This window comes from Balaenoptera physalus, assembly GCF_965194825.1.
Source record: "Balaenoptera physalus genome assembly, chromosome: 10".
In the NCBI taxonomy this organism is placed as follows: domain Eukaryota; kingdom Metazoa; phylum Chordata; class Mammalia; order Artiodactyla; family Balaenopteridae; genus Balaenoptera; species Balaenoptera physalus.
The window spans coordinates 99,503,759-99,524,947 of record NC_138889.1 but is presented as its reverse complement, the minus strand read 5'-3'; the positions used below and the strand labels follow the sequence as shown (position 1 = coordinate 99,524,947).

At 56.0% G+C, this 21,189-nt stretch overlaps 1 protein-coding gene across 22 annotated transcripts in view; it reads right to left on the bottom strand.

Moving 5' to 3' along the window:
* The window catches only part of DGKZ (diacylglycerol kinase zeta), a 42,138-nt gene extending 21,930 nt beyond the window's left edge, over nucleotides 1–20,208 (bottom strand). For 5 of the 22 annotated variants that reach the window (XM_082477137.1, XM_082477143.1, XM_082477132.1 and 2 more), the window contains exon 1: nucleotides 8,535–8,840. In XM_082477137.1, coding sequence (XP_082333263.1) covers nucleotides 8,535–8,695 — 161 coding nt within the window. In that variant the 5' untranslated portion in view covers nucleotides 8,696–8,840. Of the gene's footprint in view, nucleotides 1–8,534; nucleotides 8,841–10,803; nucleotides 11,081–19,975 lie in introns of those variants that run through there. The other 17 variants (XM_082477126.1, XM_082477127.1, XM_082477125.1 and 14 more) reach the window with 10 other exon arrangements.
* Between the last annotated feature and the right edge of the window lie 981 nt (nucleotides 20,209–21,189).

Sequence of the window (21,189 nt, the reverse complement as noted above, 5' to 3'; positions counted from 1 at the left end):
TGATGGGAATGCCGATATGTCTCCCTCTGAGTCTCCCAACACCTTGTTGGGAGCGTTACGAAGCCCCTGCTGGCCCCCACGTCCCTCTTCTCTTGTGACTGGTCCCCCTTGTTGCCTTCTCCTGTGTCTCTGCAGCAGGCTCCCATTCCCCATCTGCCAGGACCATTCCCCCTTATCCCTCATTCAAAATTTAACTCCCCCTCTGACTCTTCTGACCAAGTTGCTCCCTCCTCCATCTACTAGAGGATCTTCTTAGAATCAGCTGTCAGCCCCCAGGGCCCCACTCGGCCTCCCAAGCTTCTTGCACTCCACACAGGGTTTTTTTTTTCCTGCCTCGAAGACAGAAAATGTGCCTCCAATCTCCCTGAGAGGTCACAGGGGTCAAAGGTGCTTTCCGAGGATTTGGACTCAAAGGTCCTCTGACCGGCTATGCAACCTCAAGCTGAGTCTCTTACCCTGGCTGGGCCTCAATTTCCTCATCGGATTAATGGGGATAATACCACCTTGTCTTCCTCATGGGATATTGCAGGCTTGAAAGAGAAAGTGTTCATGGTAACCCATTCCTCGGTTTACTAAAACTTTAAAGACAGAAAAATAACTCCAGAGGCCTAAAAATTAGGACAACCACTTTGGTGCACAATTTGCCTACAACTATCTAAGCTGAAGATACACTGCTCTGTAACCACGCACTGGTGGACAGAACACACGAGGAGCCGTGTCCCAGCACAGTCTCTGAAGGATTACTTGCAACGGCAAAAAAACTACCAACAACCTAAATGTCCGTCAACAGTTACAAAAAGGAATGGTATATGGCAGTTAAAATGGCTCCACACTAGTGCTCATGTTTCAAGACAATTAAATCTCTAAAACAACATGGAGGGAAAAACCTAAATTCACAATACATACAATACACCATTTAACTCAAGGGCAAAGCCATACAAAACAGTACTGTGGGGTTTCCCTGGTGGTGCAGTGGTTGAGAATCTGCCTGCCAATGCAGGGGACACGGGTTCGAGCCCTGGTCTGGGAAGATCCCACATGCCGCGGAGCAACTAGGCCCGTGAGCCACAACTACTGAGCCTGCGCGTCTGGAGCCTGTGCTCCGCAACAAGAGAGGCCGCGATAGTGAGAGGCCCGCGCACCGCGATGAAGAGTGGCCCCCGCTTGCCGCAACTAGAGAAAGCCCTCCCACAGAAACGAAGACCCAATACAGCCATAAATAAATAAATAAAATAAATTTAAAATCTCTTTAAAAAAAAAAAAAACAGTACTGTGTGTTGCTATGGATGCATACGTACATAGGAAAAAAAAAATCTTAAAACAGGCACGAGAATATAAACACCCAAATCAGGATTGTCGCTTCTTCTGGGGAGGGAGACAAGAGGCCTCCATCTCTGTCTAAGGCAAATATGGCATAATGGTAAGATCTGACCAAGCTAAGTGGTAGGTGTTAACGTTATTCTGTATACTTTCCTCATGGCAAATACTTAATGCTTTTCAAAAGATTTTTAAGTATTAAAAAAAAAAAAAGGCCCCCCAGAGGGAGAACAGCTTCTGGGGGTTGCCCTGGGTCTTCCATGGGTGGATTTCAGCAGTGGCATGGAGCCCCAAGTATTCCTTACACTGTCTCCTGGTAGGAACCCCATATCTGTGGAGCCGGAAGGAAGGTCTCACCCGAAAGGATGCCTTTCAGAGGAGGGCAAGTGGCTGACAGTTTGCGTCAGTGGGGTGTCTGCGTGGGCTAGGGCCCCCTTTCACAGCCACCCCCGCCCCAGTAAAATGTCAGCAAGCTGGGGAAGGGGGGCGGAGAGACAGGCAGGCTGCTAACCCGCGAGATGCTGCGGCGTGGGCGGTGCAGGCCCAGGCTCCTAGACAGCTATTTTGGTTCAGCCCTGGCAGGGGAGAGGCCTCTATGTGGGAGCTCTGAACTGGCGCTAGGCCAGGTGCAAGCGGCGGGGAGGTCTCTACAGTGGAGGGAGAGAGCTCAGGGGCCCTCCCTCTCTCTTCAGACCTCTCACCGTGAGGCCTGGTGCACTGTGCTCTCCTCCTTAACACCTCTCCCCAGGCCACAGGCCACCCACTGACTCCAGGGTGATATCTGGAGCTCCTATGAACACATCCCTTGAGTCGTCTGCTCCCTGCACTTTGAAAGCAAGATGAAAGGTCCCAGACTTGCTCCTCCACTCCAGATCCAGCCAGGGAGCCACATGACATCCTCCTTACAACCCGAGTCTCCCTACCCAAGGGTCTTCCCCCCCCCCCAACCCCGCCACCGCTCAGCCTTGCTCCCCCTGAGGCTAGGATCCTGGTGGCAGTTCTCCCTTGGGGTTGGGGCACAGATCATTTCAAGGGCCTCACTCTACTCCCACACAAGACAAAGATCTCTCAATTTCACGTGGTTCAAGCACTTAAACCCCTTCTTAGGCTCTACCAGTTTGGTGATGGGAAAATAAAAGAATAGAAGAAAGGAGTGCTAGTAAGTAGGGCAGCCTGGTGTTATGAAAAGATACTTGGGTTTGGGCTCCAGCGTAAGCTGCATGATCCTGGGCCAGGCCCCTGACCTCGATGAGCCTTGGTGTCTCATCTGTAAAATGGGAATAAAATCAACTACAAGGTTGTTCAGAGGATTACATGAAATTGATGGATTTACAAGCTTCTGGCAACAGTTAATGGCCAGAGTAAGATGAGCTGGCACATCCCCTGCGTCGGATGAGTGTCAGAGGGCTGGCAGGTGGGAGTGCTCATCTCCTCAGCCTCTCCTGCCTCTACCTGGGCCACAGAGCCCTCGGTCTCATCAAACCTGCTCTGCACCACCTAACCATGCCTCTGGTGTCTCAGCTGAGGAAGGGGGCAGACGAGGAAAGACGGCAGAATGATAGCTCCTCAAGGGCCTCTGGTCACTGCTCTGGCCCGCCCTCTTCCACCTGAAACTGCCTTCCAAGACTCCCACCTGTGACTGGAGTGCCAGGGAGGCCCGGTGCTGAGAACCGTGGGGTGGGAAGCCACACGGCAGCCCTATGTGAGGACGATATCCTAAGGGCATCAGGGGCTCCCACATATGAAGCACAGAGGAAGCAGTCCAGGGGAGCAAGAAATGAGCGCCTGGCATCACCCAGAGGTGCACCCTGCTAGTCTTGCCCAGGAGTGAGGGGAGACGGTGAGCTTGGATGCAGGTGCAGGGTTTGCCCCCTCCTGCCCATGCTGCCCCGTCCCCCCATGCCGACCCAGAGAATTACTCAGGGGGCGGCAGGGGGGAGGGGAGGCGGAGGGCAGGTCGGAAGGTGCCGGATGAGGATTTCTCAGAAAGCAGGGAAGCCTTTGGGGTCCTGTGATGTGGTACAAACTGACACACTCCTGGAATTAGGGGACTGGCACTGAAGTCCCAGATAACCCTTAGTTAGCTGTGAGACCTCAGCCCAGTCAAGGTCAACGCACTGGACCTCAATTTTCAGAGAGGGGGAGGGGTCGGGCCAGGTGATGTGGCAGCTCACGCCCAGCCCACCTTCTGCCGCAGCCAGAGTATCAGGTAGCTCAGCAGTGGGGGTCTGTGTGGGTCCACCCACAGCAGGCCTGTGGTACAAGTGGACGGATGGCAGCAAAGGGGCTCTCCCCCGTCACAGCCCCACCGTGGCAGCTGTCGCCCCCTTGTGTCGCTCTAGCGACACTGCAGGGCAAGTTTCCAGTCAGCTCCTGGACCTGGAAGCTCTCTCGCCTTTGTTGGGGGACAGGGACCCAACCTCTGCTTCTCCTAGGGACCAGCACAGGCCAAGCCTCGGGGCCAGCATGCCCACTTGGCTCCCCCTCTGCTCGGGTGGCGACTGGTGAATTCTGGAGAGGGCTCTAGGAAGCGGCAGAGGCAGGTCTGTTTCTCCCTCTCCCAGGGTCACTCAGCCCTTCCTCCGTCCTTGCCTGGGAGGACACCCACTCTCGTGCTCTCTTTTGCCAACTGAGAGTCCCGGGCGGCTCCGCATCCTGAGACTTGACATTTTCGGAGGACGGCACGGAGAAAATATGACGAGCTGCCCGCCCCCTCCCCTGGCCTGTAAGCCAGAGCCGCTGGCGGGTGTGTGGCAGCAGAGGGAAGACCGCGGGCTCCCACCCCAGGTCCCGGCCTGGCTGGCTCCACACTGGCACACGATGTCGCATGGGGAACAGGCAGGGTGAGGTGAGCCGATGCACGGCTCAGTCACCGAAGCCCCTTTTTCTTCCCAAACCTGCGGGAAACCCAGGGACTCTGGCTTACACCTGCCTCCCTTGGCCACCTGGGCAGCTCCCAGAATTAGCCTGAGCAAGACAAACCACTCAGAGAGGCACCTTTTGCTCCCAGACATCCCAGCACCGCAGCCCAGGTTCTTGCCTCTGAATGTGAGGCAGTCCTCAACACGCCCCTTCGCGATCACTGCAAAATCAACCCAAACTGGCGCTGCTTCTGCTCAGGCTGCCCGGCGGGCACGCTCCGCCATCCTGGACTTCAGGACCACGCTCACCTGGCCCTGTGTGGCATCACCTCTAAATGGGACCTACTGTCTCAAACCTGTCCCACAGGTGCGTTTTCTGCCCTCTAGGAATGAATGACTTTAAGCACTAATGAACGGCAGAGGTGGCAGAGCCAACGCTCAGGCTCCCAGGGGCTCTGCAGGCTGAGGTGCCTTCCGTCTAGATGTGTGAAGTGCCAGGTAATTTCTGATGCCCCCTGGGGTGCAAAAGCAGTTAATCCACAAGCTGCGTGACCTGCCCGGCTCAGGCTGCTCGGACAGGGCCAGAGGATGAGGGGGTCCTCTCCAGGTGGGCCCTGGAAGAGGAGGAGGAGGAGGCAGAGTCAACTTCCCTCTCACTTCTGACTGACCACCCCTCAAGGCCAATAGAATCTGAACGGTAAGGACAGAGGAAAACCCAGATGCCCTGGGGAGAGCAGAACCTATACCTCCTCGTGTGGGAGTGGCTGATGCTTCCCAGCAAGGACAGGCGAGGTGGAATGGAGCTGGGGAGGAGCACGGCTCAGCCGTGTGCCTTCCTGGGCGAAATGAAAAAGGGGAGATGGCAAACTGCTCCCCAGAGTCCAGAGGGTGAACCAGATGTGGGAGGCTGCAGTGGGCTTTAAGAAAAAGCCTCTTTAAGGAAGATGCCAAAGAGGCTGCCATTCACAGACCGTTCTACCAGACCAGGGATGGCAAACATGTGGCCCATGTACCATCACTACACCTCCCAAGCCCACAGCAGAGAGTGCTAGTTGATTCTAGAACTCTACCATTGAGCCAAGATCCGAATGCAGAAGTCTCAATACAGCTTCCGCAGCCACCACCAACCTATTTGTTATCTTCCCTTCCATCCACTGTCTGTTCGCCTTGCAGGTCCCTCAGCCCCAAGGCCTGAAGTGTGTATGGCGTGGGGGGTGGGGGGGTGGGGAGAAGGGGAGGGGAGCAGGAAGGCGGTAATTCAGAGGGTGGATGCCCAATGAGCAGCAAGAGCCGGGCTGAGAATGAGCTTGGAGCCTGGGGAAAGACGGAGGGCTAGGTTCAGCTGGGGCACTGGGGAGTTTTGAGATTGGCAACCCGCAAAGGTGGCAGGACCAAGTAAACAGCGTTAAAGGGACGGTGCCAAGGCGGTGCACTATTCCAAATATCTGTCCCCCCAGCCTCCAGTCAAAGCAAGGGGAGGCAGGTCAGCCCCGTGGACATCTGATTCTCCAAACGCCCAGGCTTGTCAGGGGGAAGTCTTTACCCCACTGCCCTCTCCCTGACACTACTGGGTTTTCCAAATGCATTCATTTCTGTGTGCCCCAATGCCCCAGCACAATGCAACTATGCAGGGGAGACTCCTTACACACTCGCGGAGGTGCTGTTTGATTTTCTTCTCATTAAGGCATCCTGTCAGATCACCTACCATCCCCAGAGTGAATGTAATACTGTGGTTCTCAAACTTGGTAGCACCTTAGAAACACTTGGGAAGCTTTATAAAATGCCCAGCCCCGGGACTTCCCTGGTGGCGCAGTGGTTAAGAGTCTGCCTGCCAGTGCAGGGGACATGGGTTCGAGCCCTGGTCTGGGAAGATCCCACATGCCGCGGAGCAACTAAGCCAGTGCACCACAACTACTGAGCCTGTGCTCTAGAGCCTGCAAGCCACAACTACTGAGCCTGAGAGCCAAAGCTACTGAGGCCTGTGCGCCTAGAGCCCACGCTCCGCCACAAGAAAAGCCACCGCAATGAGAAGCCTGCGCACTGCAACGAAGAGTAGCCCCCGCTCGGCGTAACTAGAGAAAGCCCATGCGCAGCAACGAAGACCCAACGCAGCCAAAAATAAAATAATTAAAAAAAAAAAAGGGGGCTTTCCTGGTGGTGCAGCAGTTAAGAATCTGCCTGCCAATGCAGGGGACATGGGTTCGAGCCCTGGTCAGGGAAGATCCCACATGCTGCGGAGCAACTAAGCCCGTGCGCCACAACTACCGAGCCTGAGCTCTAGAGCCCGCGAGCCACAACTACTGAGCCCACGTGCCACAACTACTGAAGCCCGTGTGCCTAGAGCCTGTGCTCCGCAACAAGAGAAGCCACCGCAATGAGAAGCCCGCGCACTGCAAAGAAGAGTAGCTCCAGCTCGCCGCAACTAGAGAAAGCCTGCGTGCAGCAACGAAGACCCAACGCAGCCAAAAATAAATAAAAAAAAAAAAAGATGCCCAGCCCCATCTCCAGACCTGATGAGTCAGACATGCCAAGGGTAAGATCTAGGAATCTGTGGTTCCTAAAGCACCCGAGGTCACTATGATGTTCTGTTTGGGAACCTGGTATAGAGAAAAGGATGTGGGTTTTGGAATCAGACTAGAGTTCAAACTCTATCTCTGCCTCTTACTTGCTACGTGACTCTGGGCAAACTACTCATCTCTTTGAGCCTGTGTTCTTCTCGTCTATAAAAATGGAGAAATAACATCTGTCCTGATTATTTTAGAGAATTATGTAAAGGTACTTGCTGTTCTCTTACTTCTTATCCTTCCTCCTGAAGGTGCCTGAGGTTCATTGCTACATGCACAAACCTGTGCCCTTCACAAGGGGCAACAGCCAGAGGTCAGAAGAGCTCAACACTTGGTACCCTGTGGGCAGGGACAGGAAGCCTCTGGCGGAGCCCCTCCCTCCCCCTCACAAGCCTGTGAACACTGGAGGCTACATCCTGCAGAGCTGGGTGTAAACTGCTCCGGCATGCAGGGCTGTGGGTGACAAAACAGAGGTACGAGAAGCTTTGTTCCCTGCCCCGTTTTATGTGGCATTGAAGCCTGCCTGGTTTCACAAGGGCCTACAGAGCTCCATCTGCCAGTGTGAGGATCCAGATCTTTGTGCACGGCAACACAGTGCAGGCACAAAGAGCAGGGCCCTGCTTAGGGTAGGGCAGGCAGAGGGCAGGGGTCAGCATTACAGGGATGCCAACTTGTACAGAAAAAAACTACCCATGTTATTGGTGGGTAAGGTCAACCCTGGGAAGGGACAGGGCAAAGCTCGGGGGGCCAACTGCCATGAAGCCTGGACAACTGAAGAAAAGTGAGAGGGAGGCCCTGGGCAGACTCCAAATGGTCAGAGTCCAGTCTGAGTTGGCTCTGGGGTCCTGAGCTGATTGGCTGCAAGCTCCGTGGCCACTGCAGAAGGACAGGGTAAGTCAGGGAGAAGCCCAGGGAGCCAGGTGGAGTCCTCATGAGGCTCCATCTCCCCTCAACTTCCACCAGAGCTGCACTGGCAGGAAGCAGCTCCCAGCCGACACCAGCACACATGCCACGGGTTGCCTGCACTCAATCTTTCCACACTCTCCCCACAGTTCCTCGCCAGAGTCCTGGTCAAAGCCCTGTCACAGGCACAAGACAGTGACATCTGGTGTGCTGGGGGAGAGGCCAAGATAGAGCTTGAAGAGTCAGCACCCCATCCCTCTCCCAGCAGGGCTAGACGGGGGTAGGGGGAGATATGCCTACTGCCTAGCAGAGCAGAGGTTGAGGTCTCCCTGCTAATTAAGAGCAGTGTAAAACAGGTGGCCAGGAACCCCCAAGCCCAAGGAGAAGCTGAAAATGCTGAGCGATTAAGTCTGTGACTAGTGCTCCGGGACAGGCATGGGTCGTCACAGTAGTATCAACGAGGCCATGTTCTGCGGAGGTCACGCAGTGGTGGTAGGGCAACGCGGCCACACCGAGGACCAGAGTGGCGACGTGACCGCCCACCTCCCTGGGGCCAGGAGGCTCAGAGGGGGCCCTGTTCCATCAGTGCCAAGAAGGGGATCGTGACCAGTCATGGGGGCCCTACCTGCTGGTGCCAGGGGGTTAGGTGATTCTGTCTCCCTGCTGGAGAGTTGGAAACCGCCCCTGCCTCGGTACCACAGAGGAGGCGCGCTAAGCTGCCGGTGCCAGGGAATGACCCCCACTCGGTGCCAGTGCCCGGATGCTGGGGGATGACCCCCACGCAGAGCCAACGCCAAGACAGCCCGGATCGCCGGTGCCCGGGGACACCCCGCTCGGTGTCAGTACCAGGTGGCCGAGGGATGCCTCCCGCTGCCGCCGCCGCGCTCACCTGTGCCCGAAGAGACGCAGCCCTGGGAAACGCCGCTTGCTGAGACGCCGGGGCGCCTTGTCCGGCTCGGGACCGGCGTCGCGCTCGCAGCCGCTGGACGAGGCGGAGGCCGACTCGGAGTCGCTGCTCCGGGCCTCGGGGCTGCCGTCCCGCGGCTCCATCCGGCCCTAGCCCCGGCCGGCGGCGGGCCCGCGGAAGACGCCCATGCCGGGCCGGCGGCCGGGGCTTAGCACGCCGGCTCCTCGCCGCCCGCCGCGGCCATGGCGCGCGCTCACTCCGCCCGCCCCGCGCCGCGCGCCCCCGCACTCCACGCCCAGGTGCTGGGGAAGCAGCCGCCGCCGCCGCTCCAGGAAGTGCCGCCAGCTGCGGCCGCAGGACCCCGCATAGCTGGCCGGGCCTCTGCCTGCCCGCCGCCGAGCACGGCCCCTCGGCTACGCGGTGGCACCGGCCCGCCGCGCCCTCTGCCGGCCGCCGGCCGAGCCGCAACCCGCCTGGGCCGCCAGAGGGGGCGGGGGTCGAGAGGGGGCGGGGCAACGGAGCCCCGCCCACAAACCCAGCTGGTCCGCCTCCCGGATGAGAATAGAATCTCCAGCCCGACACAGCCGCCCTGCGCGCACGCAGGCACACTTAACCTGTTTTTTCTTCCTGTTAGCCCCGTCTCCCCGCACCAAACAACCTACATACTCACAAGTGAACACTCGCGAGGGTGGCTATCACCACCTCCCCTCCCACATCTACAAGGAATAGACACCTCTCTCGCACACCCTGTGCCCGTCACAGCCACTCATACAATCTCCACCCCTACCCGCTTCGCTCTCCCAAATCACGCCCTCGGGAACAAAAGTCACACAATTGCTCCCCATACGCACAGAACAGACACGCCTCTCACACACAATTATGCTCACTCATTACACAAACTAACACTTCCCACACCAGCCTCTCACACTCAGAAATGTATACCAGGACCAAAGTCACTTAGTGACCCTCACACACACCAACAACACGTTTCTCATTCAAATTCATCTTTCTAAATCCAAAGCTGTTTCTAATCCTTTCACACTCCTAACACATAGCACTTTCCCAACACAATATCCAACAGAACCTGTAAATCTCTTACACTACAGGAATCACCTGCACACCTCTTACATACTCATAAATACATACACAGAAGCAAGGACCACACTCTCATTCCCCAACATCCATGCCCTCAGTGAACATATACGTCTTTCTCCTATACCCAAATATAACCCAGGACAACGGCTACATGTTGCCACATCCCTCTTACATATACCTCACCCACCCAGAAATATACCTCGCAGCCACACACAAACACACCCCCATGGGCAGCAAAGGTTGTCCCCCTCAAGAGAGGAGGACAGCAAGTGGAACCAGAGCAGTCGCCTGTGGTGGCACAGACAGTACACATGCTTGGGAATCAGCAGCTTGGGGGCAGCCTCTGATAGCCCCTGCAGGGCTGACAAAAGGAGGCCAGGAAGCTGGAGAGTATGGTCTTCTCCCTCCAAACCCTGCCTCCCTGATGCCCATATCAGCTGCCTGCTGTTCCTGTTAGCACTCCTCTCTGCAAAGCCATATCCTGTGTCACTTCACTTTCACCCTCTCTGGGGTTCTGGCAGCCCCTTTTCCAGCCTCAGCCTGCCACACATAGCCAGTGCTGGGAGCTGTGACATGTGGGCAAGCCTGCCGTTTTAAAAAATCGCCAGCATCCAGAAGCTCAGAACCTTCTCCCAGCTTCCTTCAAGTTTCCTCTGGGCCTAGAGACCAGGGGAATGGGGCACCAGCCCTCCCACCAGCTGCAGGTGCCAGGGTGGTAGTGAAATCTGCAAGTGGGCCGGACACGGTCTTCCTGGGGTGCGTGGGTCCCTCTGGGAAAGTTTCCCAATGCTTCTGACACCAAGCTCTGAGGGAGGAGACCAGAGGCTACTGAAGATCCCACTGAGTCTGTACAAGGCACCCAATGCCACACTCCTGTGGGGACTTCTCTGCCCAGACCCACCCGCGGTTAGTTCCCTCGACTCTTAGCCTTCTGCAAGCTCAGGCCCCACCACACTGCCCCCAGCAATTCAAACATCAGGGCTCCTCTCACCCTGCCAAGCACTCCTTTGCCCTTTTCTGTGCCTCTGCAGAGCCACTGGACACAGGGAGGGGCGTAGCCCCACTTCTGTCACCCCCCAACCCCAGATAAAAGACTCATGGAGGGATTGAGGGCCAGAGGTCCCTGTGCCCATTCTCTGGCCACCCAAGTACCTACTGTGACTGGGGGGCCTCAGCTGGGATCTGTGGCACGTCCCAGGAGCGGTAGCGCCACATCTGCCTCAGTGCCCCGGGCCGCTCTCCTTCTTCTGTCTCCAGAACCTCCGCGGGGCCCAGAGCTGCAGCCTCATCGCAGCCTCCCCCGGTACTGTGGCCGGCCCCCAGTGTGCTCATCCTGCCCGGCGACTCTCTTCCTCTTTCGGCACTTCCTGACCAGGGGGCCCTGCGAGAGGCCGGCCGGCTGCCCCGTCGAGGACCATAGGCCTCATAGGCGCCTTCCGCTGGCCAGGGCAGGAGGCTGGCTGGGAAGAGGAGCTGCCCCGGAAGGCAAGAGGCAGGTGAGGACAAGCCCAGCCCGGCAGCCAGGAGACAGCACCAAGTCAGAGGCTGCCAGGCAGCCAGCAGGCCTGCCCAGGCTGGAATCTGAACCTGGGCCCCAGTCTGACCTTCCTCTCCACCTAACTGCTCCGATCTTCACCTGTTGGTCCTGCTGAGGTCTCCTGCTTCCTCACAACCTCTGGGTGCACTGGGACCGTGCCCAGCCCACACACAGCTCTCTCTCCTCTCAGCTCTGTGAGCACCACACCGTCTAACACACGGACAGTGGCGGAGTGGAGAGAGTAACCAGAATGGAGCTAGAAGATGTGGGCGCACGTCCTGTTTCTGCCACTTACCAGCTGTGCACCCTGGATCAGGTCAGAGAGGTTTACCTCTCCAGGTCACCTGAAATCCTTTTTGGAATAAGGTAGGCTATAAACAGATAAACTGGTGAATATGTGTGTCAAGGAGCCTTTCTGAGCCTCAGTTTTCTCATCTGTAACATGGAAGGGGGCAATAGTAATAACTGAGCTTGTGGAGTTTTAGGAGGATTAAATGAGAAGCGAAAGGGTTTACAAATGAATTCATTCAATAAATATTTATTGAGTGCCTTCTATCTGTGCATCAGGCACTGTATCAGACTAGATAGCAGTGTGCAAGGAACCAGCGCTCTAACACTATGTTGCTTAGATTCTATTCTAAACAAATAATATATGAAATAATGTCCGGTAATGAGATGAGATGAGCTATAGAGAAAAATAAAGCCAAGGCGAAGGGGGAAGAGGATGATGACGGCGATGTTACTTAGGTTAGGGAGACTGGGGAAGGCCTCCTGAGGTGACATGTGAGAACAGCCCCGAATGAATTGAGAGAGCAAATTATGTGACAATCTGGGAGAACAGCAGTCCAGGTGGAAGGAACAGTAAGAGCAAAGGCCCTTTGAGTAGGAATGTACTTGATGTGTCTAAAGAATAGCAAAAAGGCCACACCGGGTGGACTTTGAGGCCATCGTGAGGATTTGGTAAATAAATAGTAAGGCATACACTCGCTCTTTATTATTAGGGTTGGCTCTGGGATGGAAATCATACCTTCCTTAAGCACTCTTTAATCATGCTGCTCTACAATTAGTTCTTTAGCTCTGTATGTGTTTGTTACCCCAGAAAGATTGTAAATTTCTCGAGGACAGAAAGGGTGTCAGTTCAGTTCAGTTCAATAAACGTTTACGCTACAGAACCTGCAGACACAGGAATGTACACAATGCCATCCCAGCCCTTAGAAACCTCCATCTGGTGCTGTAATCACCTTTGTGTCCCTCATGACTGGAACATAATATTTCTCAATAACTATTTGCTTAATAAATCATGCTATGTCATGACTAATTAATACTTGGTAATAATAAAAAATAGCTAATATTTCTTGGACATTTCTGTGCCAGAAACCTTTGAATTCTTGTGACAATCCTATGACATAGATCTTGTTATTTTTCTCCTTTTACAGATGGAGAAACTGAGGCACAGAGCAGCTAAGCTCATTTGTCCAAGGTTACCCAGCCTGTAAGTGGTAGAAATAAGAATTTCACCCCAGACTCTGTGCCCGTAAATAAGACATCCTATTGCCCCTCTAGGATTGGGGACATAGCCAGGTGATGCCGCTGAAGCTTGGCACCCCCTTTCCCAGTGGCTCTGCCCCCCAGCCCATCACCCTGCCTCAAGGCAGGTCCTGTGTGCTGTGGCCCAGCAGAGACTCTGCCAGCCAGGCCAAGGTCTATTCTAGAAGGAGGCTGTTACAGGGCCCTGTCCTCCTCTCCCAGGGATTCTGCAAGTAGCTTGAACAGTTAAACAGAGGAAATGGGGCTGGGCTTGTTTTCAGTCTGAGGCTTCTGGCAGCCCTGGAGTAGCAGAGAGCAGGAAATGTGACGCCTGGAGGGGAAGCTGGGCAGGCTGGAGGCTCTGAGAGGCAGAGCAGTCCTAGCTGTGGGACCACGGTCCCCTTGGGCTTGTACTAACTGAAGCTGTCAGTACTTTGCAGGTGGGGTGGGGAGGACAAGCCTGGAAGGGACAGGTGCACAGGGCTGGGGAGGATGCCCTCGGCAGTTCCTAGGACAACGTGTGCCAGCACTGGGGAGCTGGGGACCCCTCAGAATCCACCCAGATACACACAGGAAGAGGAATCTGGGTAAGAAAATTATTCTGGGCTTTTTTGAGGCCCCAGAGGGTGATGTGTTCTACTTTCTGTGGCCTGGATGAGCAAGTGGGAGCTGGGGAAAAGAAATGTACCAGGGCACCAAACACTTAACCCACCATCTGGACAGCCACTGCTCTCAAAACCAGCCAAGCCAACCTCCTTGGCCTGACCTTCAAGACTCCTTGTGTTCTGGTTCCTTTCTTTTTTGCCTCTTCGTCCAAGCTTTCCCCGCAGAGATTTTCTCTCAGCTCACACCATGCTGGTGCCTGCCTCACAGTAAGTACTCAGTAAACATTTCTTCCCTCTTTCTTCACACTTCTTTTAACATGCTGCCCTCACCCCTGCCATTTCATTCTGCTTATGCTGCTCTCCTTGCCCTGTCTGCCCATAAAGCTTGGCCAATCAAAATCTCCATCTTTCAAAACCCCAGCCCCAAGAGCAAAAGTGGGAAGGTGGAAAGAGTTGGTTCAAACCCCAGTCCTTGCTGTGTGATGCTGGGCAAATCACTTAACATCTCTGGGTTGGATCAGATGATTTCTAAGATCTTGTCTAGCTCTGACAGTTTCATTTGAATCTCTTTCCCTGATCTCCAGGTTTTCACTCACTCATTCATTCATATGACCAATATTTTATAAATATCAATACCTACTTAAGTGTCGAATGCTGCTCCAGAGCAAGCACTCCCATCCCACTGATGTGTCTCTGACACTCACCTTTGTTCCCCCCAAATATTCCTCTATTATGTGACCTTTTATGCACATTAGTCTTGTCTCCTTACAGGATTCTTGAACCCAGTGTAGCTCCCAGCTCTGTGCTGGGTGCACAGCATGTGCTTAGTAACTTCGTATGGAAGTCGAAATGAGCTGAATATAGTTGTCCAACAAGTGGAGCAGAGGGAGGGGAGCTGGCTTCCCATTTGCATGAGTGACTGTGGTGAGACATGAGGGACTTCTGGAGCCCATGTCCCTTCCCAGCAGCTAAGCCTGTGATCCAGGTACCTGCTGGGAGCCCTTGGGAGCAACCTAGAGCCTAAAAGCACCTGCTGATCTTGGCCCCTGCCCAGGTTCTGGGCCTCTACCCCCACAGAGGAGACAGATGTACCTGAGCTGGGTTGCAGGTGCTGCTGGCTAGTGACAGATGGAAATTTGATTAGGCTCCTTCTGGGTAGCCTCATTAAAGTCACGTGTGGGAGGAAATCTGGAGGAGGGGCTGGGGACCCTTTCCCACTGGGGCAAGAGAGCTGTGGGTACAGCACAGGCAGCTCCGCAGTCAAGCGTGGTCCCTCAAACCACGATCGCTCTTGGAAACTGCCTTTGGCACCTTCCAGGTCCCCAAGCTGGAGGGGAGAGGAGCTTGGGTGTCTGTCCCCTTGCTCGGGGTCAGCTAGATCTGCCCTGAGGAGCTTCCTGCTGCTTCCGGCCTGGACTGCAGCACCAAGCTCCCAGGGCAAGATCAGCAGGTCTCCTGCCCTTCAAGCCTCCCACCCCCATCTGTTGGATCACAAGCCCTGATTGCAGAACCATCTTCCAGCCCTCACACTCCTTTGCTATTACCCCTCCCAGGGATATGTGCACTTAGTACAGAGCCAAAAGAAGAGAGCCTTAAGGATGAACGTCCAGGCGCTTGAAAGCCTGACAACGGGTTTGGAGTGAAGCTGATCTGAGTCTGGATCCTGGCTCTACCAGTTACTGACTGTGGGATCTTAGCAAATTGCTTAACTTCTCTGAGGCTCAGTTTCTCATCTGTAAGATGCTGCCCAGTGATCCTCAAATCCCCCCCCACTCTATGAGTCCAGATGAGTCTTCCTTCCCCAAACACCTGTAGGCCAAGAATACTGGTTAAGCACACTGGGGCCCAGCAGAAACCAGATCTGTTCCCGGCGCCTTCCCTACCCACTTTGTGCATCCTTAAAGACAGGTCTTCCTTAGCCTGTGCTAACCCTTGTGCTTGGGACCTGGATCCTTGGGGGCTTCTCTGTATGCCCTGCTCTGAAATGGCACCAACTGAAGCAAAAATGAGACTCCAGCCCAGGCTTCCTGATGTCTTTTTAGCAGCACAGCAGAGAAGAACCTGTTCAAGTGCCTCTGCTGGAACTGGTCCTCCCAGCTCCCCTCCAAAAGGCCCAAAGGACTTATGTCCCCTGGTGCGGGAGGTGGGGGGCATGAGATGCTGAGGGGGCCTGTCTCAAGCGCCCTGGGCTAAAATAGGCTCAGATAAGACCCTCCTTCTGGAATCCCAACCCTACAACGCTGCCTTCACATAAGCCTGGCCCCACCTCTAGGCACAGCCTTCCTGGCCTTTGACTCACGAGTCAGCAAGATCCTTGGGTCCCTGAGGGGAGGAAGGAGTTCTGGGCTGGGCCTGGGCCCGCACCCTTCCCAAAGGAAGGAGAACGATAGACCCCCGGCTTCCGGCTTCCTCTGGCAGCGGGCCCCCTCCTCCAGCTCCAGCTCCACTCTCTGCCCCCGGTTTTTGCATTTTAAATTCAGGACAGAATGTGATCTCTTGCAGCTCCTTGCTTTATCCCGTTGCTATTTAAATTACAAATCGGCCCCATCTCCCTGTCACTCTTTGGTTATTTTTAGCTTCTGGTAAATAGCAGCAGGGAGAGTTGGATCAGGTGCCCCTCCCTCGAGGAGCTTGGTACCCGCAGTCCCATGCCCACAGCAGGGGGCACCCTCCCCTGCCAGCTGGCACCCCCAGTCGCTTCCCCCCAGCCCCTCTATGGGGGTGGAGGGGGCAGGGGGAGGATTGCAGCCTGGGACATGCACACAGACTCAGCCCTTGCTCTTACCCTTTGTTAAACTCTGCCACTCCCAGGTCTCACCAGCCATCCATCACTCAGGGCGAACCTCGTTCAGGGGCCTTCCTGAACCTCTCCCCGGCCCCAACCCACAAGGAGGTCCAGCTATAGAGGGCAGAAGATCTAACTTGTGTCTCACCCACGCTACAAGTCAGGAACTTTACATCTCTTATCTTCTTTCATCTTGCCAGCCACCCTCTTGTACAGGTATTATTGTTCCCATTTTCCATAGAGGAAATGGGGTCAGAGGTGAAAGTGATTTACCCAGCTAGGAAGGGGCAGAGCTGGAATTCGAACCCAGGTTTCTCTGACCCTGAAGACTGCATGCATGTGCATTGCACTGCCTCTTTCAGGACAACGCATGTGCCACTTTGCCCAATGCCTGTGTTAATTCCTAATGCCCACCATCAACTGTCTTTCCCATGTGTTTGTCCCGTCCCATCTGCTGGTTCAGGGGTTGGCAAACTATGGCCAATGGGCTACATCTGGCCTGCTGCCTGATTTTGTATGGCTGTGAGCTAAGAATGGTCTTTACAATTTTAAATGGTTGGAAAAAAGCAAAAGAATATTTGTGACAGTAGAAATGATATGAAATTTAAAGTTCAGTGTCTATAAATAAAGTTTTACTGGAGTCCAGTCACGCTTATTGGTTTCCATATTGTCTGTGGCTGCTTTTGCACACTACGACGGCAGAGCAGAGTGACAGAGACCGTGTGACCTGCAAAGCTGGAAATATGTACTGTCTGGCCCTGGACCGAATCATACTTTTGTTGAGAGAAGAATGTTATCTCATGCTTCCATCTCATACAGTGTCTGGCCCAGGGTCAGAGCTCCAGACGGGTGCTGGTACTCCTTCAAGGTCTTTCTAGGGCCACAAAAGCACCCAGGACAGGGGAGCCCCCTACCAGCCACACCCCAGTGATCCAGCTCACATTTTACCCTTGCTCTCTCTCCTCCAGCTTCTCCGCAGGTGAAGTCAGTGGTTTCTGAACCTACTTGACTATCAAAATTACCTGGGGAGGTTTTTAAAAGTTGGCATGCCCAGGCCCAATCCCAGACTCTCTGTATCAGGATCTCCAGGAAGGGCTTTAGAAATGAATTTAAAAGAGATCCTCAGCTGATCTGGTTTGGGAACCACTGGGCTTATCTCCAGAGGTTCAAGTTCTGCATCTTCTGACTGCTCCTTTTAGACCAAATCCAGTGTCCCTTGTACCCCTGGCTTCTCCCAGGCTGGAGGCCACCCTCCAATGGTCTCTTGAGCCCAACCCTGAGCGTTTAGGACTTCCTTGAGTGTCTGGGAGTTTTCCTCAGGCCCAGATGCAGACACAAGATGTCCTCCCACTTCCCTCTCCCTGAGAGTTTCCACTGGCAGAGACCTGCCAACTCTCCATCCCCCTAAAACAGCTGCCAGGGCTGCTTCCAGCCCACACCAGAGCTGTGGGGTGAAGGGAACCTATTTCCCAGAAACCTCCACGTCCCTAAAAGCTCCTACTGTGCTGCTGAAAACCCCCATCCTCACTTACGTCAGAGGCAGCCAGGCCCCAATCCCGCTTCTGCTGCCACCCCTCGCCCTCAGATTTTTTTGCCCCCACATTTCTGTCTAAAAGCCTTTTCTCTCTGTGAATGGCTTTCAACTGCTTTTCTTAGCAACTCCTCACAGCGGGGTGGGAGGTTTAGTTGCAAGCCAGAGCCGCGTGGAACTGTGGCAGGCAGAGGATGTGGAAAGGGCCACCGTGGGCCTGGCTCTTGCCAGCCCCCAGCGGCCTGTACGAGGAAGAGCAGCATTGGTCACAAGGCTGTTTAGGACGGCAGCCACAGGGGAGGGCTGAGTCATTCCACTGGGGTCCCCTGGGCAGCCCAGGGCTCTGTCTCTTTCCCAGGGCTTCCTCTCCCCTCTACCCAGGGTGCTCTTCTTGACCTGATGCTCTGTCCTGCTCTGGTCCTAAGATGGGGCTTCTGGCCTAACCGCAAGGTATGAGGAGGTGCCTCACTTGATCTGTCCAGGGGTGACAGCTGGCACCCGCCCTGGTGCTTCTTCTGCAGCCCTCACACAGGTGACCCGGAGGTCTCCTGATCTTTTCACAGCCAGAGAGGAGCCACAGCTTGGTGACCCTGCATCCTTAGTGACTAGAGGCCTCAAGTTTGGGCTGTGGAGGGGCCTCCATTCAGGAACCACCCTGGGGGAATCCCAGCCCTTGTGGCTATCTCTGAGTGTGCGTGTGTGTGAGTGTGCATGTGCGTGTGAGTGTGCGCACACAGCATCTTCTATCTCAGCCTTTTGATTATTCTCTGCCCCCATCCCTCTAAGCCTCTACCCCACTCTGGCACTCTGGCTTCCTTTTCAGCTCCAGATGCTCTTTGTTTCTGACCTTGGGTCACCCTCTTATGTCATAGGTGAAGAAATGAGGCCCAGAGAGAAAGAGAGATTGTCTAGCTCAAGGACACACAAGTCACTGGCAGAGTGAGAATACATGCCAGATCTCCTGACTCCCAGACTAATATTTCTTTCATTCTATGCCCCATCACCCATCAGTCTCTTTGTACTCTCTCCTCCCCCCGGGCACTTTCACGGGCCCTTCTCTCTGCGGCTAGGGGACAGACGACGCCCTTCTCTCAGCACGGTGCTCTAGAAGAACTCAGTAATGTAGCCCAGTGTACTCCCAGTTCCTCATAGGCCCCAGACAGTGAAGGTAGGGCCCATGGGAACGTAACCTCCTGCCCGTTTATTCCAAGCGTCTCACTTCACGATGGTGGAAAAGTCCCCTCCTGTTCTCTCTCATCTTCCCCCCAAGTGATGGAGGCCCGATGGTCTCATAGCCATTAAGAATACTGGGGTCCTTCAAGCTCCCAGGACTGGGTCAGTTTTAGGAAACACCCTCCCAGAAGCCCCACGTAGTAGGGCAGCCTCAGACACATCCCAAGTCCTCGGGGTTGTAAACAGAAAATTTGTCCTCTCTAACCAGGCCGATGGTTTCAAGGACTGCAGACACCTCGATGTCCCTGCTGGACCCTCCAAAGGTCACTCTGGGCCAGGGGCTTTAGAGGGGCAGCAAGTCCTGGTTGAGGCTGTGGCCTGGGAGAGGAAGAGGATGGCGAGGGCTGCCCCTGCCCTGCCTCCACCCCTCTCCTCAGATCCCTCCTCTGTGTAACGTATGCACCCTTACTGAGGGGCAGTCCTCCCCCACCCCATCCCAAATCATAAAAGTGGTCTCTGGGGCCCACTCCAGCTGATTCCTCTGGGCATAGGTGGTGGGACCTGGGAGGCTGGGAATCTTTCACAGGCAGAAGACGTTAAAGAAGATTCGGGTGGGAGTGCAAGTTTCAGTCTGCCACTGGGATGCTGGTGAAGGTCTGCTTGGGCAGAGGGGTCCAGGAGGGGATTCCTTCCCCCTCTCTAGGCAGCAGGGTCTCAGCCATGGTGGCAGCGAGCATCATTTCGGTCACTTCCACAGGCCAGTGCCTAGCACAGGGTCAGCCGACAGGAAAGCTCAAGTAAGGCCTAGTGAATGAGTAGGGGGTCCCTCTTTCCCCTAGAAGAAGAGCCAGGGGCATCTCCTGGCTCTCCCCAGCAGATAGAGGTTCGTAAGGATCATGTCTTGGTTATTTTTCCCCTCAGCGCCCAGTACCATGCCTGGCACGCAGTGGGCATCAGTAATTTCACGTTGAATGAATAGGGCTTTCACTGTTCATTAGAGAAAGGGTCCCAGAAGCTCCCCCTTGGACACAGAAGGCAGAGACCCCTTGGTAGTCATTTCTGAATCCCCAGGGCCTAGAGCAGTGTCAGGCAAGCCGCAGGCGCTCAATGACTGCTGACTGAAAAGGGGAGTGGTCCCAAGCGCTGGGCTCCCTCTGCCCGCATTCTTACCTGTAAGACACCTGCTTTCGTAGGTGCATCTGGCGGAACCGCTCCTCCACCGGGGGTCCAGCGGCCATGCCCCGGGGCGCCTCGAGCCACTGCTGCTGCGAGACCTCGGCCTCCGCCCCCCGCCGGCAGCGCCGCCGCACCACCTCCTCCTCGGCTGCGCGGCAGCCGCCGCCAGCCCCGTCCCCGCGGGGCCCTCCGCCGCCCGGCCCCTCGGCCATGCTGCGGCCGCCCTCTTCTCGCGGCTCCTGCGGCCTTTCGGGGGTCCCTGCTCAAGTTCAGTCTCCCTTCCTCCTGGGCCCGGGAACGCGAGGCGGAGAGGGAGGGAAGCGCCGGGTCCCGCACGTCCCTCCCGACGCCGGGGCTCAGACGACGGGAGCGGCAGCTGCTGGGCGCTGCGCCTCGGAAAGGCCGGCGGGGATCTTCCACGGCCCCTCGGGAGGGGGTCTTGGTGGGTGTCGGGGTGCTGCGTGGTGAGCGCTGGGGCGCCCCCCCGGACGGCTGAAGCCGGAGCCTGAGCGGAGCCCGAGCCCGGGCGGTGAGCGCGCGCCTGCAGCCACCGCCGCTGCCGCACACCGGAGTGTCACCTTAGAGACACCCGCCAGCCCGCGGGTCCGGTGGGGAGGGCGCCGCCCCGCCCAGCCAGCCCGGCTCGGGCACTGGAGGAGCGAGCCCGGCCCTGCCGGCGGCGGGCACGAACCCAGCCCTGGGCGCCCGCCAAAGCCCACCCCTGCGCCCCCTCCCCTGTACCCTGCAGCTCGGCAGCGGCCAATCACCGCCCCGCCCGTCACTCAGAGGCTGTGATATACCCACCTTGTCCCGCGCTTTCCGGCTTCGGCATTCGCCGCTGCGGCGGGCAGGTGGGGTGGCGGGGGCGGTGACACGAGCTGGCTTTAACCCCGTCGGCGCCACGGGACTTTACAGACCCAATTCGATTTGGGGAAGGGGCACAGGAAGGGGAACATACTCTGGGACGCCTGGAATGTGGGGATGGACCCGATTGCCGGTAACACTGCCTCTAGGCCTAGAGCTCTTCTCAACCCATCCGGGAGAGGGACCCAGCTCAGGGTGGGAGTGGGATGGAGAGCTTCCCGACCCTGGAGCCTGGCAGCCTCCGCAAGGCCCAGCTGCCTCTTGTGACCTGCCCCCCTGAGGCTCCTGGGCCAAGGTCTCCCTGAAGTTTGAATCAGCCTCCTGGGTCGGGAGAGGGGGGGACC